Below are 18734 nucleotides of genomic sequence, written 5' to 3'. Positions count from 1 at the left end.
TTCATTTTTTCCATTTTCCCACTCTAACCCCCATCACCTGCCCCCCCATGCACTTTCCACTCATCACCGGGCTGCATCCTATTTCACACACACACACACACACACACACACACACACACACACACACACACACACACACACACACACATATATATATGTGTGTGTGTGTGTTTATATACATATATATACATTTATATGTATATAAATATATACATAATATATAAACAATATGTATTTTTACCATATAGTATGTAATTTATATAATATAATTTATATAATATCTATAATTCTTTTATAATATATATCTATAGTTATGTATGTACTGTATATATGTTGGCAGATAAGAGATGAAAAGGAGAACTCGAGTTGGGCAGAGCATCTTTGGGTGCGTAGGGGTGACACAAGACTAGAGATGGACAAACAGATACAAACCAAAACGCGAGCGAGCTTTAATTTGAGTTATGAGTATGTTTATGACATTTGACAGCTCTATTACTGCTCTTGAGATGCAAACAGACACGGGCTTTATCATCATCATCATCATAATCGCCGCTGCGACCTCCTGCTTCCATAATCGTTACACCGTAATCCTGCAGCGCATGAGGTCAAAATGAGCAGTGTCTTTCAGTGTCAGTTAAAGTACAGCATTGTGAGAGGGGGTTCTGGAGCTGATCTCTACTTTAAAGAAGAGAAAAGCACATGACTTTGATTTGGTTGTGTTGGTGCTTTAACAATGTGGGTCACAGAGATTGAGACGTTTCTAAAATTAAGAGGAGTCAACTACCCCCCTTGAAAATAGCAATTACGTCATTTTGCTTCTCTAATCAGATCAGAACAAAGAATGACATTTCCTTTTAATGTGAAAGAAATAGAATCCTTATCGTATTATATATCTTTAAATATAATATATTCCCCATTGGGGGAGGGAACGGTGAGGGTCACAGAGTTTGAATGTGATCAAATTTATACCAGCAATTGCTTACTTAAATATTCCGGGGGGAAAAAAAAAGACATATGCATCTCTCAATGTGCATTCATTTGGTGATAAATTCTACAAAAGCTTACGTACATAGCGTTGATCATCAGGTTCCAGATACATCCCTGGAATGGGACATTGGCTCTGTTGGATATTTGCTCCACTTCTGCAGGAATGCCGCCAAGGAAGATGCGCTGCAAGCTCAGTGGGTCGTCATGGGGGAGCCCCTCCTCCCTCCTTGCCTCCTCATCCACCTGAACTGCGAACAATCTGTTAAATTTACAAAGACATAGACACACACACACACATGCAGGCATGTTGGAAACACCATTATACTGATTTCAATACTAAGCTATAAAGCTGCAATATAAAAATAGAAAAATGACCGTGGAATTAGTGCAGACTTGAAATAAGGTAACTAGAAGTGGTTGTTTTCTTCCACTGACAAGGTGCTTGAAAATGCATCCGCATCCAGGAAAAGGTGAGGTATCACCCTATAGCCTTGGAGGAAGAGTGTCACTGCTTGAGGAAAAATTCTTACTATATTTGGAATGTATTTTTTGATCCTATTCAGAGAAAGGGTAGGACACACAGCCCCTGCTGTCAGACTTTTAAATATTGGTGAGCAGAAGACTGAATGAATGCCGATAAAAAAATCTAGAATCAATCCTGACAACAACAAATTTCAATTTCAGTACAGGTCATTTTAGGGTTGTTTAGGGCTAATATGTAGACACAAGGATTTTATTTCTGTAAAAATACTATTCAGAAACCTGAAATAACAACCGTAGCCTGTCACTGGAAAAAAAATCCAAACCCCTTTAGTGGAAACAATCTGATGCGGGAAAATCAATTATTCACCAGTCGTGTGAAGCTTTTGGGATGTTTCTGCTGAACATTGAACTAGTTCCTCTGTTTTATTTTCCAAATTATTCTTTTTAGATAAAAAGTGATCTATTTTTTCTTTCCAGGCATAAAGGAAAGAGAAGAGCCCCCCCATGAAGCGACTGCATCGACAGACATATCAATGTCTCCAAAACATAATTGAACACCGGTGATCATATCCGCCTGGATGCTAACCTGCCAGGTAGTCTCTCGATGCGCAGCGAGTGCTCCCTGCCATCGTTCAGTATGCCTTCCTCGAGACGTCTGATTATCCGACGCAAGCGGTTTTGCTGTGTAAACAGCAAAACCTCCAGGGAGCCTTTGTTCAGCATGACTGAGAGGTAGGGCTGCAAGAAATCGGAGATAAAGTTTTATTGGTGGTCGATAAGCGGGCTTCCGTCCACACTCTCATCTCACCGGCAGACCTGGGATGGTGAAACGGTAAAGAAGACATATTTTGATCAATCAATAGAAGGCAGGCTTTCAATGGGACTCTTATACCAACACCGTAGGAGCAGGATGTTGAATGGGTCTCTGGCCTCTGCGCTTTGAATAAGTCATTGAAGTGGTTTTTATATCGCAAGGGCAGGAGCCGGGGGGAGGTTTCACCTTCTGGGCTGAACCGCTAAACATCACCGCCTTTCTTTTAACACTAAACTGAGACTTTGTGTAAAGGGTTATGTCCCCAAATTGTGTGGAAATGTTCTTGCCCTCAGTATAATTATGCATATTTGACTCCACTGCCATAAGTTATATTTCATTTTGAGTATCTTGCTACGCATTTCCTCTACAACCTCACCTGAGTCAAACTATTGTCTCCTTCAAAGAGGCTGTTTTCAAATCTATTCCATCTCACACGGTCGGAGCAAAGTTTTTCAAGGCCTTACCAGAGCACCAGGTTTTGGTTGATTCCTGTTTCTAGGGCAACATCCCTAGCCTAGGTTTTCTGTTTAACCTTTTTTTTTTGGAGATGGGGCGGTCAGCCCCCCCAAGTTGGTGTGTCCCTGTATGAGGATAAAGACCCCTACAGCTTTGCTCTCGTAGTCGCCTGAGTGCACGAAACCGTCCACCATAAACAAGCCGAAAAATTTATGTGGCAATAAAATGCCCCATTCCTCCAGCCTAATGCCATGAAACAAATTCATTAGTGCATAAATCCATATTCTGAAACATCTCTAAAAATAATTACCATTCCTCGCCTACTCACATTAACTCCGTCCACCTCCGATGTGCCATTTATTAAAATGTTTGTGCAGAGCAAGAGGTGGAGGATGGACAGGCGTGAAGTAAAATCCAACAGATAAACACTAAGGAGAGATACACTGGCTAGAGGAGATCGGAGATAAAGGAGCAGATAGAAGTCAATGGGTAAATTGGGGATGAGCCGGGGGTATGTGTGGGTATATGGAGAGAAATTGAGGGGAAATAAGGAACGGGGGGGGTGGAAAAGAGGGGAGAGCAGGGAAAGGAAAGGATAGCATGAGATGAGAGGAAGAGAGAGGAGAGGATAATGGGGGTAGAGATGAGAGGGCAGAGAGCAAAACAGCAAGAGAGATAGAGACGGGGAGAGGGAGAAAGAGGGAGGCAGACAGAGGTGCGGGAGAGCAGTGGTGCAGGGTCAGGCTAATTTGAATTTTAATTCACTGTGTGCCAGAGGGCGAAGTGGGAGACAATTTACCACTTGAAAATGGAATTTCAATTTGAGGTCGGGGACAAATTGAACTGAGATGTAGCTACAACATGCACGTCTCATGCATACACACACATGCGTGCGCACGCGCGCGCACACACACACACACGAGGGTGCACAGATGAACGGGTATGTCACACATTCAGACAAAGGCACACTCCCACGGATGAACTCGCGCTCAGACACATGGGAGGGTAGAATCGGTGCAAACGCGCGCTTGTGGAAGCGAACTCACGAGAAAATCATGCACGCGACATTCATCCAAAGCAAACTACCCCTCAGGCCTCCAAATCTCTCAGCTTCTTCATCTTTTCCGTGTTTGTTCATCCAATCTCAAACCCGCGGGGTGAAAAACCCATGTCTCTTTTCCGTGTAGCAGCTTACACCAACTGTTTGTTGTGTATTTTTATACCTGTATGGACAACTGGAAAAGAAGGAGTGTGTGCTTCTGCAATTAAGAATAATCATTGATTAGTCATTAGAGGTGATATCCATCCATCTATTACCTATGCTGTCTGTCCTGCACTTAGGGTCGTGGGGGGGTCACATAAAGAGTGCTAACCACTATGCCACCTTACCGCTTTAGACGCGCAGATGTAGGTATCTCCATGAAAAATCTGTTTCTGTTTTTGCTTTTTAAGAAACAACATTTTATGGATTTACCATCGAAGCGATTTTAATTTCGTATTCCTTTCCCAAAGCGTTTCTGTGGGTGATTGGTCTTGTTGCTCTGACAGATGCGGGAGACCTTCCTATCTTCTCCTCTTGAAATTGTTGATTTTATTCATCAAGGTCAACCATCACACTCTCCCGCAGCCCTACATGCAGCATTCTTTCATTTATAACGGCCTTATTTTCCTTTCTCTCCGTCCTGTGTGCTGTACACTCTCCATTCTCGGTCAGGTACTAACTTACTATTGAAGTTCCTCCTCTCCAACCTGCTCTGTTCTCCTCTGCCCTGGTATTATTTCTCTTTTCGGCGCTGCCCTTTCCCATCTATCCTTCCTTTCACCTCCGTCTCCCATGACTATCCCTCTACCTTTTGTTTTTTGTTCATCTCTCTCTCCCTTCGCTGCTCTAACCCTCCCTAAAACATCCATTAGTCAGGGCCAAGTTGAGATGATGGTGTTTTTAACCTCGCTTAACCTCTCTGCGCACGTGCGCGCACACACACACACACACACACACACACACACACACGCACACACAGTGCTTCCCTGTGAGCACGGATAGTAAAAATAGATTTATGCACCCAACAACCAGTAATGATGGATAAACCAGTTTTAACCCTCTGTCCTCTCCCTCAGACACACACACACACACATACACACACAAACACACACACACTCACACACACACACACACACACACACACACACACACACACACACTGAGAGACACAATCGATTTTGCATTCACAGGCACAGAAATCTCACATCAGATAAGACACACTAAGAAGAACACATTATGTCACAAAAGGCATTCAGACACACACACAATCCTAGCGGAGAATTAAAGACGCTGTTTCAAGAACAGTTTGTGTTCAACAAGTCGTGTCCAAATAAAAAGATTCACAAATTATTTCAATTTCTGAAATACATGAATTGGCAAATGGCTGCTGATTTTAAGAGCTAGTACAAAGAGAGAAATTTTGAAGGTTGGTGCCAACTGTGAAAGACAAAGACACATTAGGGAAAAAAAACAAAAAACTTTTGAAGTGTTTGAAGAGATTTATCCAGAGAATATGGGACAAGTATCTGCCTCTCCGATACCACATACCACGCCTGTAAAACAATCGAGGGGAAGTAAATGTATTTCAGAATGCAGAGCATCAGTATATTTGAGAAATTGGGTCTTTTTTCCCTAAACTAGGTACTGGGGAAATGTATTTACACAAATAATGAAATCTGAAGATTATCTTGGGCCCACTAGAGCTAAATAACATCAAAAAACATGAACATAGGGTGAAGAGGGGTGACCGGAAATAAAACAGTAAAAACCAAAGATATTTTTAGGGGAACCATGGATTGCTTTTCATTGCCATATTTTCCCAAAAAAAATCCCTGTATACACAACTGTGAGAATATTTCAAAGCTGCCATTAGTGCCGATGTTTCTGCAAAGTATTTACGGTGAAGGGTTCTAATAACCACCAAGGGTACCTTTATTTCCCTGTTATTTACTTTTTTTTTCCTTTAAAGAAGTAACCTTGAAAAGGATTTTTAAAATATCACGATTACTCATCCTGTTTCCAAATTACAAACTTGGGAGTTCAGCCATGCCACTTATAACCAAAAGAGGACCGAAAAAGGCTGCAAAGATACATGCACACTTCCACTTGAGGTAAAATAAAGGGTTTATTTATATATTTATCAGTAATTAGATCAGGAAGAAAGAAATTGTACTGGAACTTTAAGTGTTATTTATTTATAAGAGGAAGAGAGGGAGAGAGAGAGAGAGAGAAAGAGAGGGAGATTGCCAACAATATGAAATCTCATTAATATGCTCTCACAGTCATTTCATTCACTTAGAGAAATGGTGCCTGTGTGTATGTCCGTGCGCTCAGCTAACAACCGACTTGGCTGTTGCAGAGAGGATCACATCCACAGGTGACTGTGCGCGTCTTTGCGTGTATAAGAATAGCATTACAATAGCATTACCTTGCAAGCGCGTGCGCGTGCTTCTTCTCCCCCCCCCCAAAAAATAAATAAAAAGACAATCCAATTAATTTAGATGCCAACAAATGCAAATCTCATTAACATGCACTTATGAAGGAATTAATTCCCTTAAGGAAAGTGTGGGTGTATACAGCATGTGTGCGAGTGTGTATGTGTGTTTTTGTGTGTGTGTGTGTGTGTTTTAGTGTTGAGCTCACCTCTCCCAACTGCCTGCGTTTCCTCTTCGAGTTGAAGGCGATTGAGTTCTGAGCCTGTGTTGGAAATTAAATGTATTTATTTTTGCCATAGAATGGGAGCATTTTGCTCCATCTGGAATAGTTCAATAGTTTTTATTTTTCTTTAAAATGTTAATTATACGCGACTATTTCTGTGGTCTATTTCACGCTGAAAATACACAATCAGGTACAGTTGAAAGATATTCTGAAACTCAAGCATTTTATGGGAGTAGAATTACAAGCGATCGCTGCGCCAAATCATCCTTAAGCTCATCTGTCAATGACCTTTTCAGGCGCAACCCGTAAGAAACCAGCTGTTCATGACGGAAAGCAATAATTTCACAGTCAGAACGATGTGGATGAAATACTAAATTTGAAATTCGGGTCCCATCACATCATTACAACAGTGGGATACAAAAGTGAGGTTTTACCAGGTTTATTAACATATAGTTCAATTGACTATTTAGGACTTAATTGGAAAGTGAGACACTGCTGTGTTTTGAAGGAAAAAAAATCACCAAATGAGGTGTCATAAAAACCTAGTCTAATTTTTAATACTTCATTTCCAGGAAACAATACTGTACAAAGATTTTAATGATTTATTTGCTTTTGTCACTATACGGTAAAGCTCCGTGCCCAGCCCCCCCCAATACTGCAGTCAATAAAACATCACAGAGAAGAACAAATATGTAAACTTTGGCTTTTTGTTTTACACTCTAATTTCAACATTTCTTGCCCCGGAAAAGCATTATGTAGATTGGTAATAAATCCAGAGAATCCAGACGGTATAATTGGCCGTGTTAAAATTCATGGATTGGCATATCTTAAACGGACCCTTTCGTTTTACTGAATAAAGTGTCAAAAAAAAAAAAAGATCTAAATCAGACGGACCTGCTGGCTGATTGGAGGGGCCCCACCTACTGCCAACAGGATTGTCCCAGTGTCTGCAAGGGTGCTGAATGACAGACTGATCTCGGTGTTGACTGCTAGCGACAGGCCGCCAAGCTCCATGTATCCCGGCTTAGAGAAACTGACTGTGTACAGGTTCTGTGAGACAGGAATAAAATATCACTAGCTTAGGTACATTTTAATAACCATGATATTACACTGTTAGTAGACTATTTCTAGCAACCTTTGGAGTAAAGAAAAGCTGAACTTCACAACTTTAAATAGGGGGGGGGAGGGGGGGGGGGGGGCTGCAAGAGCTGAACGGTCAACAGCGAGAACAGAAAACAAATATATGAGGAGAATATAAGATTTCTTACCGGATACACACTCAGCCCTGGGCTTTTATTATCCTTTTTAAACTCTTCCTACAGAATGAATACGGCTGCATGCATTTGCAAACTAATGACGACGGTAAATAGAAATTCTGATGTGTTTAAATGACTGGCAAATCTATTGCACACTCAGGGCGTGTGTACATGTCAGTCTGATATATTGCATCCATGTAAAAACGAGTGCCGAGATTAGAGTAACTTAAAGAGACATACTCTTTTTGGTGGAAAATGAAAACAGCCATGACGCTATTTGAGATGCTTTTATTAAAATTTGTCCTGCTTTTTCTAATAATGAAAATAATCATGCGGGTGTGTGTGGTGAACAAGAATAAAAGAAACATAAATTCTAAATGAGGAGGAAGGTTCTGGGGTTTGACAAGTTCTCTCACACGTGCAGACGCACGTAAACACTCGTCATACAACGTAGGAATATAATGCGGATAAATACCACTAAAACACAAATATTACAGCCAATCAGTACAGATGGCATTTGAATAATATGCTGGCATTCTAAGATGGAAATGCATTGTGTATTTGGATGCTTAAAATGAAGATCTCACCTCCACGTGACATCCTTTCGTGACTCCTGTGTAATCTGAGCTACTCAGGAGACTATATGGAGTTCTTGATATTTCAATCTCCCGAAGACAGCCTACATAACGCTTTAGAGTGACCTCTGACCTGTGGAAGTATAAATTCTTTAATCAAAGAGTGAACAGTTATATATGTTACCGACCTTCTGATTGTGACATGTACATCAGACAATGCTGAATGGTGACTTTTACATTTAGGTCATCACAAACTGTGCAGGTCATAGTTCCCCAAGAAAGAGGGAGAAAAGGAAAGTGACACAAATTCCAGGTGATTTCATTGTAGCAACAAGGATATGCAATTTTTTTTTCCTCCTTTTTTTGTCTTTTTTCAGGTGGACAAGCAAAGCAAAGCAAAGCTATAGCGAGGAATTGCCGGATGCAATTAAGCACTCAACAAAAACTATTTTTGAATGTGAATATTATTATGGTGCCTGTAAGGCTAATTATAAATGTCAAGAAAAAAAAATCTGCAGTGATGTTGCTCAGCGGCTGAAGTATACAATTCATAAAAATAAGGAGAAATAAAAGAAAGCATTTTGAAGCCGTGTGGAAGAGCAGGACTCTTCAGCGGCAAGCCAAGATAAACACATACACACACACTCACACTCATTTGCGATGGGCGGTACTCTACTCTAGCCAAATGCAAAGGGCATTGAAAGGGGTGAATTTCCTACACATTAAAGTGTAAAAATGGAGTACATTTATTACCTGGCTGCCATGCTGTTAAGACAAAACAACATATTATGGCATTAGCAAACTTCATAAACACTGTTTGACATAGACTCCTCTCATTTACGTTTGGATTTAGTGCCATGTGCAAAGACTAATGACAGACAGGACCAAATATTCAGGGTCCTGCTTTCACTCGGATTGGAAAACAGTTCATGTTGTTAATGTGAGAGAAAAATCCACAGGAGTGTGTCAAAGTGGTGAGCACCTGTAATTCCCGATGGTGGGCAGACCCCCAAAATAGATTTTCTGGTTTTCCTTGAGGTTGAGGCCGGTGGCGCTTCCCTGAGACGTGACCACGACCCTCTCCTCCGCACCGCTGTCAATGTCCACTACGGTCACTGTGGCTTCACGGAGACAGTTTGAGAGGCATAAACGACAGCAGTTCTGCATGTCTTTTACTGAGTCTAGCAGTTATTTTGTTAATCTGAAATTATTTCATCATGTCTGAACACTGTGATATCATTCAGTTCCTCCATTGTCTACTTGAACCTTGCCGGCGTGCGTACCTTGTTTTTTGTTCCGTGACATGGTGAGGGATTTCCAACGCCCGTCATTGTGGCGGTTTGTGGATATGGCGCTTCCAACCCCTGATCCCAGGTCGAAGATTACCTTCACCTTTCCCTCCACAAGCTCCAGAGACATGAAGTCCTTCTGTACAGAAAAAATGCCAGGAGAAGACGCTGTTTCACATTTATTGAAAATATCAAGAGCTGATTCAAATATATTATTGTGCAAACTGCCATATAAGAATAGAAAATTAGAATCAATAGAAAACAACACATTTAAAAACATTCAGCCGATGTCAAATCACTGACGTTATATATTTAAAAGCGATAAAGACGTCGGGAAATTGTGTTATTGTTTGCTGCAGTAGGCAACGTTGGTATTATTAAAGTCATCTGTCATTCAGATAAATACGCCAAAATCTCCACAGACAGCGAGTAGCAGACAAATAAAGGCCAAACACATGAAGAAACAAAAGAATGAATTGAATAAAGGAAAATGAATGTATGAAATAAAGATACATTTTGATTTTTGTGAGGTTTGAAAAATAAAATTGCACAACAATAGTTTGTGCTGGTACCCGGACCACAGACATTATGTCCTCTCACAAGTCTTCAGTCATACCATGTCCTCGGTTGCCAGATACATTAGCAGAGCTTCAGAGGAGAAGGTTCGGAACTTAAACGCGATGGTGGAGATGTTTGGGTTCCATCTCGTGGGCCGTGCCACGGCAGAATATCCTTCACCATCCAGCTGGACAGTCCCCTCACCGTCTGAGCGCTGCGGGCTGGCAAACACAGGTTTCCAACAGTTATCGGAGTTTGAAATGGGAAAATAAATGAATGATAAAAGGAAATGCAGTTAATGATGTCTTAAATCCAGACGGACCTGTCTCTACATGTCTGGGGCTACGAGTCCCTTCACAATTTGGAGAAAAATGTTGGAAACATACAATTTCCGAAAATCCTTTGTTTCATTATTATGTTGTCTACCTGACAACGCAGCCTTTGCAATCCCCCTGTCTCTCCCTGTAGTTCCACAGTCCGATTGGTTTACCATCCAAAAAGGTCTCTCCCATACAGCCTGTAAATGTTGTCGTTCTCACAGCATCCGCTTTCTGAAGCGACAGAGACGAGAAATCATAATGAGTACAGTAAAGGTAAAGAAAAGGCCGCAAAGGGGAACGGTATTGATGTTGTTATCAAGAGGCAGAAACCTTAACAGTGCCGAGTATTCCTCCCACAAACAAATACGCATTTTGGTCCACGTCCAGTATGGTGTAAGCTGTGGGCGAGTTTGCACTGACGGGGGTTGGCATCATCCCAGCCATAGAGCCCTCCAGAGGATACACTGCCATAGTACCATTGAGCCCGTTACTGGAAGCACAAAAATAAACAAAAAGCCACAGTTAAAAGGCTATTGATCTTTGTTTTTTTTCCCGGGAAGTCATTTGAAATCGGCGTTTATAATTTCTCAGTGAGACTCTTTGTGTGACCAGTCTGCTGAGGTGTGAACTTTGACATCTCTCTGAGGTTCATGGTAGAAAAAAATAAAAATTTGATGTGTTCTCAGAGGAGATACAGGGCTTTGAGATGCAGCCTTTGGAGACAGGCGCTATTTACGATCCTTCCAGAGAAGACTTCTGGGAAAACCCATGAATGGAAAGTCCAGTTGGAATGGAGACATCTGCTTTGGTGTTAATGGATCTGGTGCTGGATGGTTGATATACATCACCTCCTCTGCATTTAACAGAGAAATGATGCCCCTCATTTGTTGTCTATTCCTACTGGCTGTTCTTTAGTAGATAAAGCTGCCTTGAATGAACACCATTGTGTACCTAAAGTGGGTTGAAAGATGTGCGATGCGACCATGTACCGATTCCTATTTGCACATTTTAGGATCACATTTGACTCCTTTTATTGTTTTTGTCTCACAGGTCCCTCAAAATTATTTGCTTCTTGCTCCCTGTTCTTCGACTATGTTAAAAACAATAAATTAATGTTTGGTTTACATTGGCTCTGCGTTCAGCAAGTGCCGATTCCATTTTTTGTGGTGACCTTGCACGGAGGCTGATGTCTCTTAGATGAAGAACAGAGTGAGTGCAACAAAATGCATGAGCATCTGAGCGCTGATGTGCGCAGGCTTTACCGAGACGCCTCTATTCGGTGCCAGCTCCCGTCGTTGATGGTGTGATGAGGGTATTCAACCCTCCCCACACCCGAACCAACATCCCAGAGGAAATTCACCTTGCCCTTGCGCATCTCCAAAGCCAAGAAGTCCACCTGAGACGAATAGAAGACCAATTGTTAAGTTGATATTTGGAATGTGACCCCAAAAATTACAGTTGGACAGACACAAAATAATCCATGCTTCTTTATTCTGTCTATTGCAAACTCTGTTGTATTTAGACAAGCATCTTTAAATTAGTCATACGTGTGATTAACTATAAGCTTTCGTTTCAAATGTCAAGGTGTATCTCAAACAAAAATCCTTTAAATTTAGGATGTCTGAGCAGGTGTGGTGTTTAACAAAGTTATTATTTATTTCTAAATTCATTTTTCCATGTTTCTTTAATGCTTTATATTGACTGAGATAAAAAGTATAGGGAAAAAGTTTAAAATATGTAAACGAATTAGCTGAAGGGCAAAATGCCAATGAGGAAAAAGAAAATGGAATCAAAAGGAAGTTTTACTTCAGGCAAGTACTGACGTGTATTGATGATCTGAACACATATCTTACGATCTGAGATATCTACGTTCCCCATGCAAGAATTATATATTTGCACTCTGAAATAGCTAAAACTACAATATGCAGCGAAATTACTAGGAGTGCCACCGTGCACCGCTTTATGGTTAATTGCATGTGCATTACTCTCAGTCCTGATATTGAATCAAGCTGCACTCAGTATATTTGTGGTGATGGGAAAAGATTGTTATTAATGAGCGTCAGAAAACTCCTTTTATTGAAAATCACCTTGTAGCCTATTCATCAAGTAGGGACAGCTGAAGGAGTGAATGGAGGACGATTATTGGAGACCTGGCTCCAGCTCATTCTGAAGATAAGGTTTCACTCTCTGAGCAGATTTTCACACTATCTGCCTGTATTTTGATTAATGTTGTGATTACTTATGTATGAGCCAAAAAAATGAATGAGACACTTTTCAAGCATATGCTCTAAACTGGATGCCGTCTCTGAAGAACTCACACACACACAGTATTATTGTTCATATAGCATTATGCAAAGTTAAAGATTATTAGGGTGCCGAATTTGAAGATACAAATCATACACACGCGCACGCATGTGCTCATGCTCGCACACACATACACTTATCTTTCTAGCCTCTCCAGGGTAATGGTGATTATTCATTGGCACAGATCACAGGGCTGCAAAGTTATTATTCAACTAGCATTATACACTATTAGTGTAATGTTAGGGGTTCACGCTAAAACACACACACACACACACACACTTGCATGCACAGAGAGGGAGCATTACTATTCATGCAGAATTTGTCACGATTAGAGAATTTACATGAGAGAGACACACACTACCACACACATGCACACACACACACACGCAACAGCCAGACGCATTTGGACTTGCGACTTTGCTGTCAGATGCAGCAAAGCAGTGATTTCTCCAGGGAAATCAGGCTATAGCAGAGAGCAACATAAACTTGTTAATTGCTGCAGCTTGTTTGGACATGTACACATGCAGGCTCATCAAGACGCTTCGGGATTATCAGTGGTACCTTCGAAGAGCAATGTGCCATGTTTACGCAGTGCTAGTGACTATGTGTTGAGAGAATTAATTATCCTCATATTGGACAAATCAATCTGGAAGTATGTGTGTGTGTGTCGCTATGAGGCTGTGTGTGTGGATGTGTTTGTGTGTTTGTGTAGTGTGTGTGCATGAGTGCTTGTGCACACATGACCACATACATGCTTGGTCTTTCTGTTCATGTGAAGTTTGGGCTTGAACACAAGCATTTTTAAGTATGATAAACGATACTCAATTTATAATGCAGCATCTGAACAATATAATAAACATGATTAATGGGCATTCAAAACAACAAAAATTGTTAACTGCATTTTCTATTTTCTCAGTTAAAAACAAAAGCTGTAGATATTGTTTTTTTCCCCACAATATAGACATATTAGCAACACAAACAAACTTAATGAGTTGTAACTTTCTACAATGGTTTATCCAGTATCTGAAAATGTACATTGAAAAATCCATTTCTAATTAAATATCAGGGCGTCTGCTTTCATGTGATAATCAAATGGTTGAATTTATTTTTTAATTTATTTATTTTACCTTTTTTATTTGCAAGGTGCCTTCAGGCATGTTTTGATGTTCAAAAGGGGACGGATTTTTTAAGGATTATGTTTTTATTTGGCACAGATAAGCTTCCAGGAAAGAACTCTGAGTTGATTAAATGCATCAACTGGTGTTTGGGCTCTTTATTCCGTACCTGTCCATATCAAATATGAGTTTAAGCACACATTCGGAAGAGTACAAAGATTTGTAACTTTATTTTCGAGACCTTTGCAAATTTCTTGAGAACTTGCCGGTTACGTGACGTGACTCTTTGCTGCAAACTGTTAAATCAGGATACATGGTGAACTTACATATTTGGCTGAGCCAAGGTAGAAGAGCAGGTTATTGGGCGTGGTGGTTTTAACATGTAGGATGATGGTGTTGTACCTCCCCTTTCTGATGTCAGGACGGTAACTACGGAGGCAATCGCCATTTGACGACACAGACACTTTGATCTGGGAAGGGGGAAAAAGGAAATAGAGAATGCGAGCTCAGGCAGGATTAAGTACCGGGCTTGTGCATTGAATTCAATCTGTTTGTGTTTGCATTCCACAGTAAAGGAGAGAACAAAAGCACCAGTCATTTTCTCCTTCTGCTGTACAAATAAATCTTGTAAACAGCTTTATGTGGGTTTAGCGAGTTGTGGGTCCCTGTTGAAACAAATACATAATGCTGGAGCAATCAAATATTACGTCAAGAATTGGCAGAGCACCAAACTGATTTTTTTATACATGTCTGAAGAAGAGAAAAGAGAAGGTTTTACAACTAATTCATATTTTGAAGAAAAAAGTCTTTTACTTCTACTCCAACATCCTTCATGCTTATGTATCATCTTATTACATAGTAAGTCAATCTGGACTGAAGGCGTTTCTATACATATGAGCACTGGATGGTGATGCTGAAACTGCTGCTCGTTGCAAGATGTTGCTTCAGTGCGGTGCCAGTGTTCCATAAAAGACCTTTTTTGTTCCGGCAAATGCGAATTGCAGGGTGAAGCAAACATGCCTGACGTATTTTACGGCTGCATAAATTGTTTAAGTGCTATTTTCTTTTCGGGGACTTGTCTAGTCTATTTGAAAAGAACTTACCGAGTTGGCCTGCTTCCTGGCTTGGTTGATCAATTCCTTGATTTGCGAGATGTTTCGCCTCAGATTGTCCTGTAGCTTTTTGATTGGCTGCAGCTTCTCCAGCAACCTATCGGCCTCGTCCTCTAAATCCTTCACTTTAGCCCCTGCGGCATGAACTAAAGAGATACAGTAGTTTTGATACAGAACAAGTGCAGTATCTCTTCTCACTAGCAATGTAAAGTACATTATATATGCGTGGAGAATACAAAGAGCAGGAGGAATCATGACAGCCAAGAAAATCCTTGACAAAACTGAGAGGAGGAAGAATAATATGGAGAAAGAGTGCGAGAACGGTGGAGGAAGTGGAAGACAGCCAAACAATTAGAGAAGCTCAGCATTCAAACCAGAGCTTATCTGAAGTATTAATTTAGATTTATACCATACAGGCTTAGAGACATAGAACAGAAAGCTGCAAAGATTGTCATGCTTCGCAAAGAGCAGACATCTCATGCTCTAGCAGAGCTGAGGGATTATTAGGAGCGACTACTGTGTGCTTTAAGGCATTAAGTGGAATATACATACTGATTGCTGTGGGGGATTGAAAAGAGAGACAAAAAAGAAAATATCAGATTTGGGGTTACTTCGAGCATAATTTACCAAATTATGTTGCCCTGACACAATTAGCTATGGACAAAAAGTGTTAAGAGAATTAATTTTCTTTGCCAAAAATAACAACAAAAATCAAAACAAATTTGTTAATTGAAGTGGATATACAGACAACATATAGGTACATCGGCAATATAATGCCGGGAAGTAAAAGAAAATAACATTTTGCATTGGAGACATGGCTTTGTGATTTCCTTAGGAAGGTTGGAAGGGATTTTTAAAAGTTGGAAAAAAAATATGCGATAGTTCTTATAAAAAGGAAAAACTGTTAAATGACCGGTCCTTTTCACAAACTGGTCAGTGCCTTTATGAGCTACTTAAATTTGCCCTTCATAAGGTCATTACACGCTGACAAATGAACACACATTTAGTTTTATTGCTCAAATGAAAACACTTACTGTTTTTTTCCGGGTCCTGGATCATCTGATTGGCTGCGGTGACTGTGCCCTCCAGCTCACTGTAATTCCTCTGTATCCCAAGGAGACGAAGGTTCAGATCCCCGAGCCGCTCCAGGACATCGGTGGCCGTTGCATTGGCGTCGGCTGCTGCAGCCTTTGTTGCTGCTAGCTTAGCTGCTGTGTCTGGCAAACGTTGACATATACGTATTTTAATCAGTGGAAAAATGTTGTATGCGGCTGTCTGATGGTGTTTAATGCATTTCTTGCAGTGAAATAACGTGTGAAGGAATGTGTACAGTAGAATCAATTGGGCCCCAGATTTCACGTGTTTCAAATTTTTCTGTATGAATTGTTTACAGAAAAAAAACATACATTTGATCAGTGCTTCATTGTTGACGAGGGAAAGATCACAGCTGGAAACACAGCCACCGAGATGTAAGATCACAAATCAAATTTCAGGTTCTAATAAGGTACAAAAGATTTGTTTTCAAGCAGCTTTGACCTGACAATACTTTACTGATGCCTACATGGGGTTCTCCCAACATGCTGACTCATTTTCAGTATGACTAATCTGTCCCCTTTGTTGAGTGAATTGTTCCGATGAACACCTGAAATGAAGCGCCATTTAGTTGGAGACTGTCTGTTTTTTCCAATGCTTCAAAATGTGACTTCCCAACACTACCTCCAGCTTATGTATAATTGTGGTGCGTGGTGTCTCTCCAATAACCGATTACTAGTTTTTGCTGAGCTGTGTTTTGGGTGTATAACCGCTTTAGAATCCCGGGGTGATACATCAGGGGTTCTCCACTGTCCGCACCTGATTCTAACTTGAATCAGTTGCCCTGAAGGTCTTCTTTACACACTGGGGGGTCTGAGAGAGGATCCTGTGTGTCTGGAGGAGCAGCAATTCATGGATGGACATGGCTTTTGAATAGGTTATGTTAAAGGTCTCCTTTTTTTGAAAATGTCATCTTGAATCTATCTGTGCCAGTGGTGATGGAGGCCATTCTAGGTCTGGTTCACCCACAGGTATCAGACAACTATCAGAAGGCTAGAATGGTAATTCCTGGGTGAGAGGACTTTGTAGAAGCAATGGGGCAGGAAGGTCCTATCCAACAGTCAGGCGATCAAAGAAAGGGAAGAAAGGCTCAGCTCTGGTTGTTTACAGGAGGTGAGGAGATGCGTTGATCACTAATGTGGATGACATCAGTAGGTAGAAAGAAAGCTTTCACTGCTTTGACTAGAAAGACCATGTTTTTTTTTTAGATAAGTGGACTTCTTCTCTGCAGAAATCTTATATCTATATATATCTTTTTCTGTATCTATATGAAAAAAATGATCCATTGGTTCTTTAAAACCTTCCATTCATTAAGATGATGGAGAATCCATCCCAAGTCTCCTGATAGAATAGACTAGCTTTCCACCCTTACAATCCTTGAGGGTTTGAAGGAGAATGCCTATTAATCTTCAAAAGTTCAGTGGCATGGAAAAAGTGTACGGTTGAGTCCCGTGGGTGTTGGATATGTGTAGCGAGGGTCATTGTAACGAACCATCTGTTCCCTGTCCAATCGCTGCAGGGGCGGTTCATGGGTTCTCAACACAACACAGAATACATCTGCATAGTCTGCAAGGGGTACCCCTTTTGAAAAGGATCTATCTGTGGCCTTTGTAAATGGGACCACTGGCGTTAGTCAAGGGGGGGAGAATGGACAAGGACTTTGAGATTACTTCTGTTTTTCACCGATAACGTGGTCCTATTGCTCTTAAAACAATGACCTGTAGCAGGTTTCTGGTAAGCATATCTCGTGGATGCCTCCCATTCGAAGCTTCCCGGGAATGTTCAACAGTCTTGCAGTGGCCTCGTAGTTGACACAGAATACTCTGGAGGAAACTGGGACGCCTGGCTCTGTTAACTGAGTCAGCTGCCATTGTGACCTGGCTCCAGATTGGCAGCCAAAATGGATGAATAGACGGAGACTTTACATTGAAATTTACTGTGAATTGATCCAAATGCAATTCTATGAATCACCCTGGATTTATAACCTTTGTGCCTTTAAGTATTGACAAGTGTCAAGCTGAGTTTACCAGAGCATCTGACCTCTATCCATGTGCTGATATTGATCCCCTCTCACTTTCTCTTGCTCACAGACATACACATGCTGTGTATTCCTGAAACATACCATTGGGGATAGCATTGAGTGTTGCTATTGTTCCATTCACCGCGGTGAAAAGGACTTTGGTTTTTTCTCTTGCAGCCTTAAGCCTGTCCTTCAGTTCAGCCACACTATCTGCATTCTCTATAAAAGACACACACACATATGCACACACACAAGTCAGTAACATGAATAAAAGATGCTTATTGAAGCTGTACAAATGTTTACTTGTATATCACCATAATCAGTGTCCAAAGTCCATCTCACTGTATATTTATCACAAGCCTACATATTTCATTGTACTGCTTGTTCCTGTTCCATACAAAGTGCTTGGATAAAATACAGGATCTACTGTGAATGCAATATACTGTACAGTACAAACACCCACGCTCTCAGTACCTCTGACATCATTTTGAAGTTGGTTTGCTTGATCTAGTAGTCTGAGACTCTTTTCAAGGGCACCTTGAGCCGCTTCTTTCATTGGGACATCTCGACCTATAGCCTACACACACACACACACACACACACAATGCATGACTTTGAAAGATCCTTCACAGGAATTATACATTTTTGGTCAC

General features: G+C 40.9%; 1 protein-coding gene across 1 annotated transcript in view; it reads right to left on the bottom strand.

Moving 5' to 3' along the window:
• The window catches only part of lama2 (laminin, alpha 2), a 167213-nt gene that overhangs the window by 11304 nt on the left and 137175 nt on the right, over window positions 1-18734 (bottom strand). The window contains exons 46-62 of the mRNA XM_086166628.1: window positions 18556-18658; window positions 18184-18300; window positions 16004-16186; window positions 14961-15115; window positions 14184-14327; window positions 11701-11834; window positions 10769-10928; window positions 10545-10669; window positions 10177-10339; window positions 9555-9699; window positions 9254-9392; window positions 9025-9036; window positions 8284-8404; window positions 7335-7490; window positions 6426-6479; window positions 2057-2208; window positions 1070-1246 (exon numbers count right to left, since the gene is read on the bottom strand). Coding sequence (XP_086022754.1) covers window positions 1070-1246; window positions 2057-2208; window positions 6426-6479; window positions 7335-7490; window positions 8284-8404; window positions 9025-9036; window positions 9254-9392; window positions 9555-9699; window positions 10177-10339; window positions 10545-10669; window positions 10769-10928; window positions 11701-11834; window positions 14184-14327; window positions 14961-15115; window positions 16004-16186; window positions 18184-18300; window positions 18556-18658 — 2240 coding nt within the window. The remainder of the gene's footprint in view (window positions 1-1069; window positions 1247-2056; window positions 2209-6425; window positions 6480-7334; window positions 7491-8283; window positions 8405-9024; window positions 9037-9253; window positions 9393-9554; window positions 9700-10176; window positions 10340-10544; window positions 10670-10768; window positions 10929-11700; window positions 11835-14183; window positions 14328-14960; window positions 15116-16003; window positions 16187-18183; window positions 18301-18555; window positions 18659-18734) is intronic.

Source organism: Fistularia commersonii, chromosome 20, assembly GCF_037954325.1.
Source record: "Fistularia commersonii isolate RoL2024-O1a breed Wild chromosome 20, RoL_Fcom_v1.0, whole genome shotgun sequence".
Classification (NCBI taxonomy): domain Eukaryota; kingdom Metazoa; phylum Chordata; class Actinopteri; order Syngnathiformes; family Fistulariidae; genus Fistularia; species Fistularia commersonii.
Note: the sequence above shows the minus strand (reverse complement) of the source record. Positions and strands in the feature narration are given on the sequence as shown.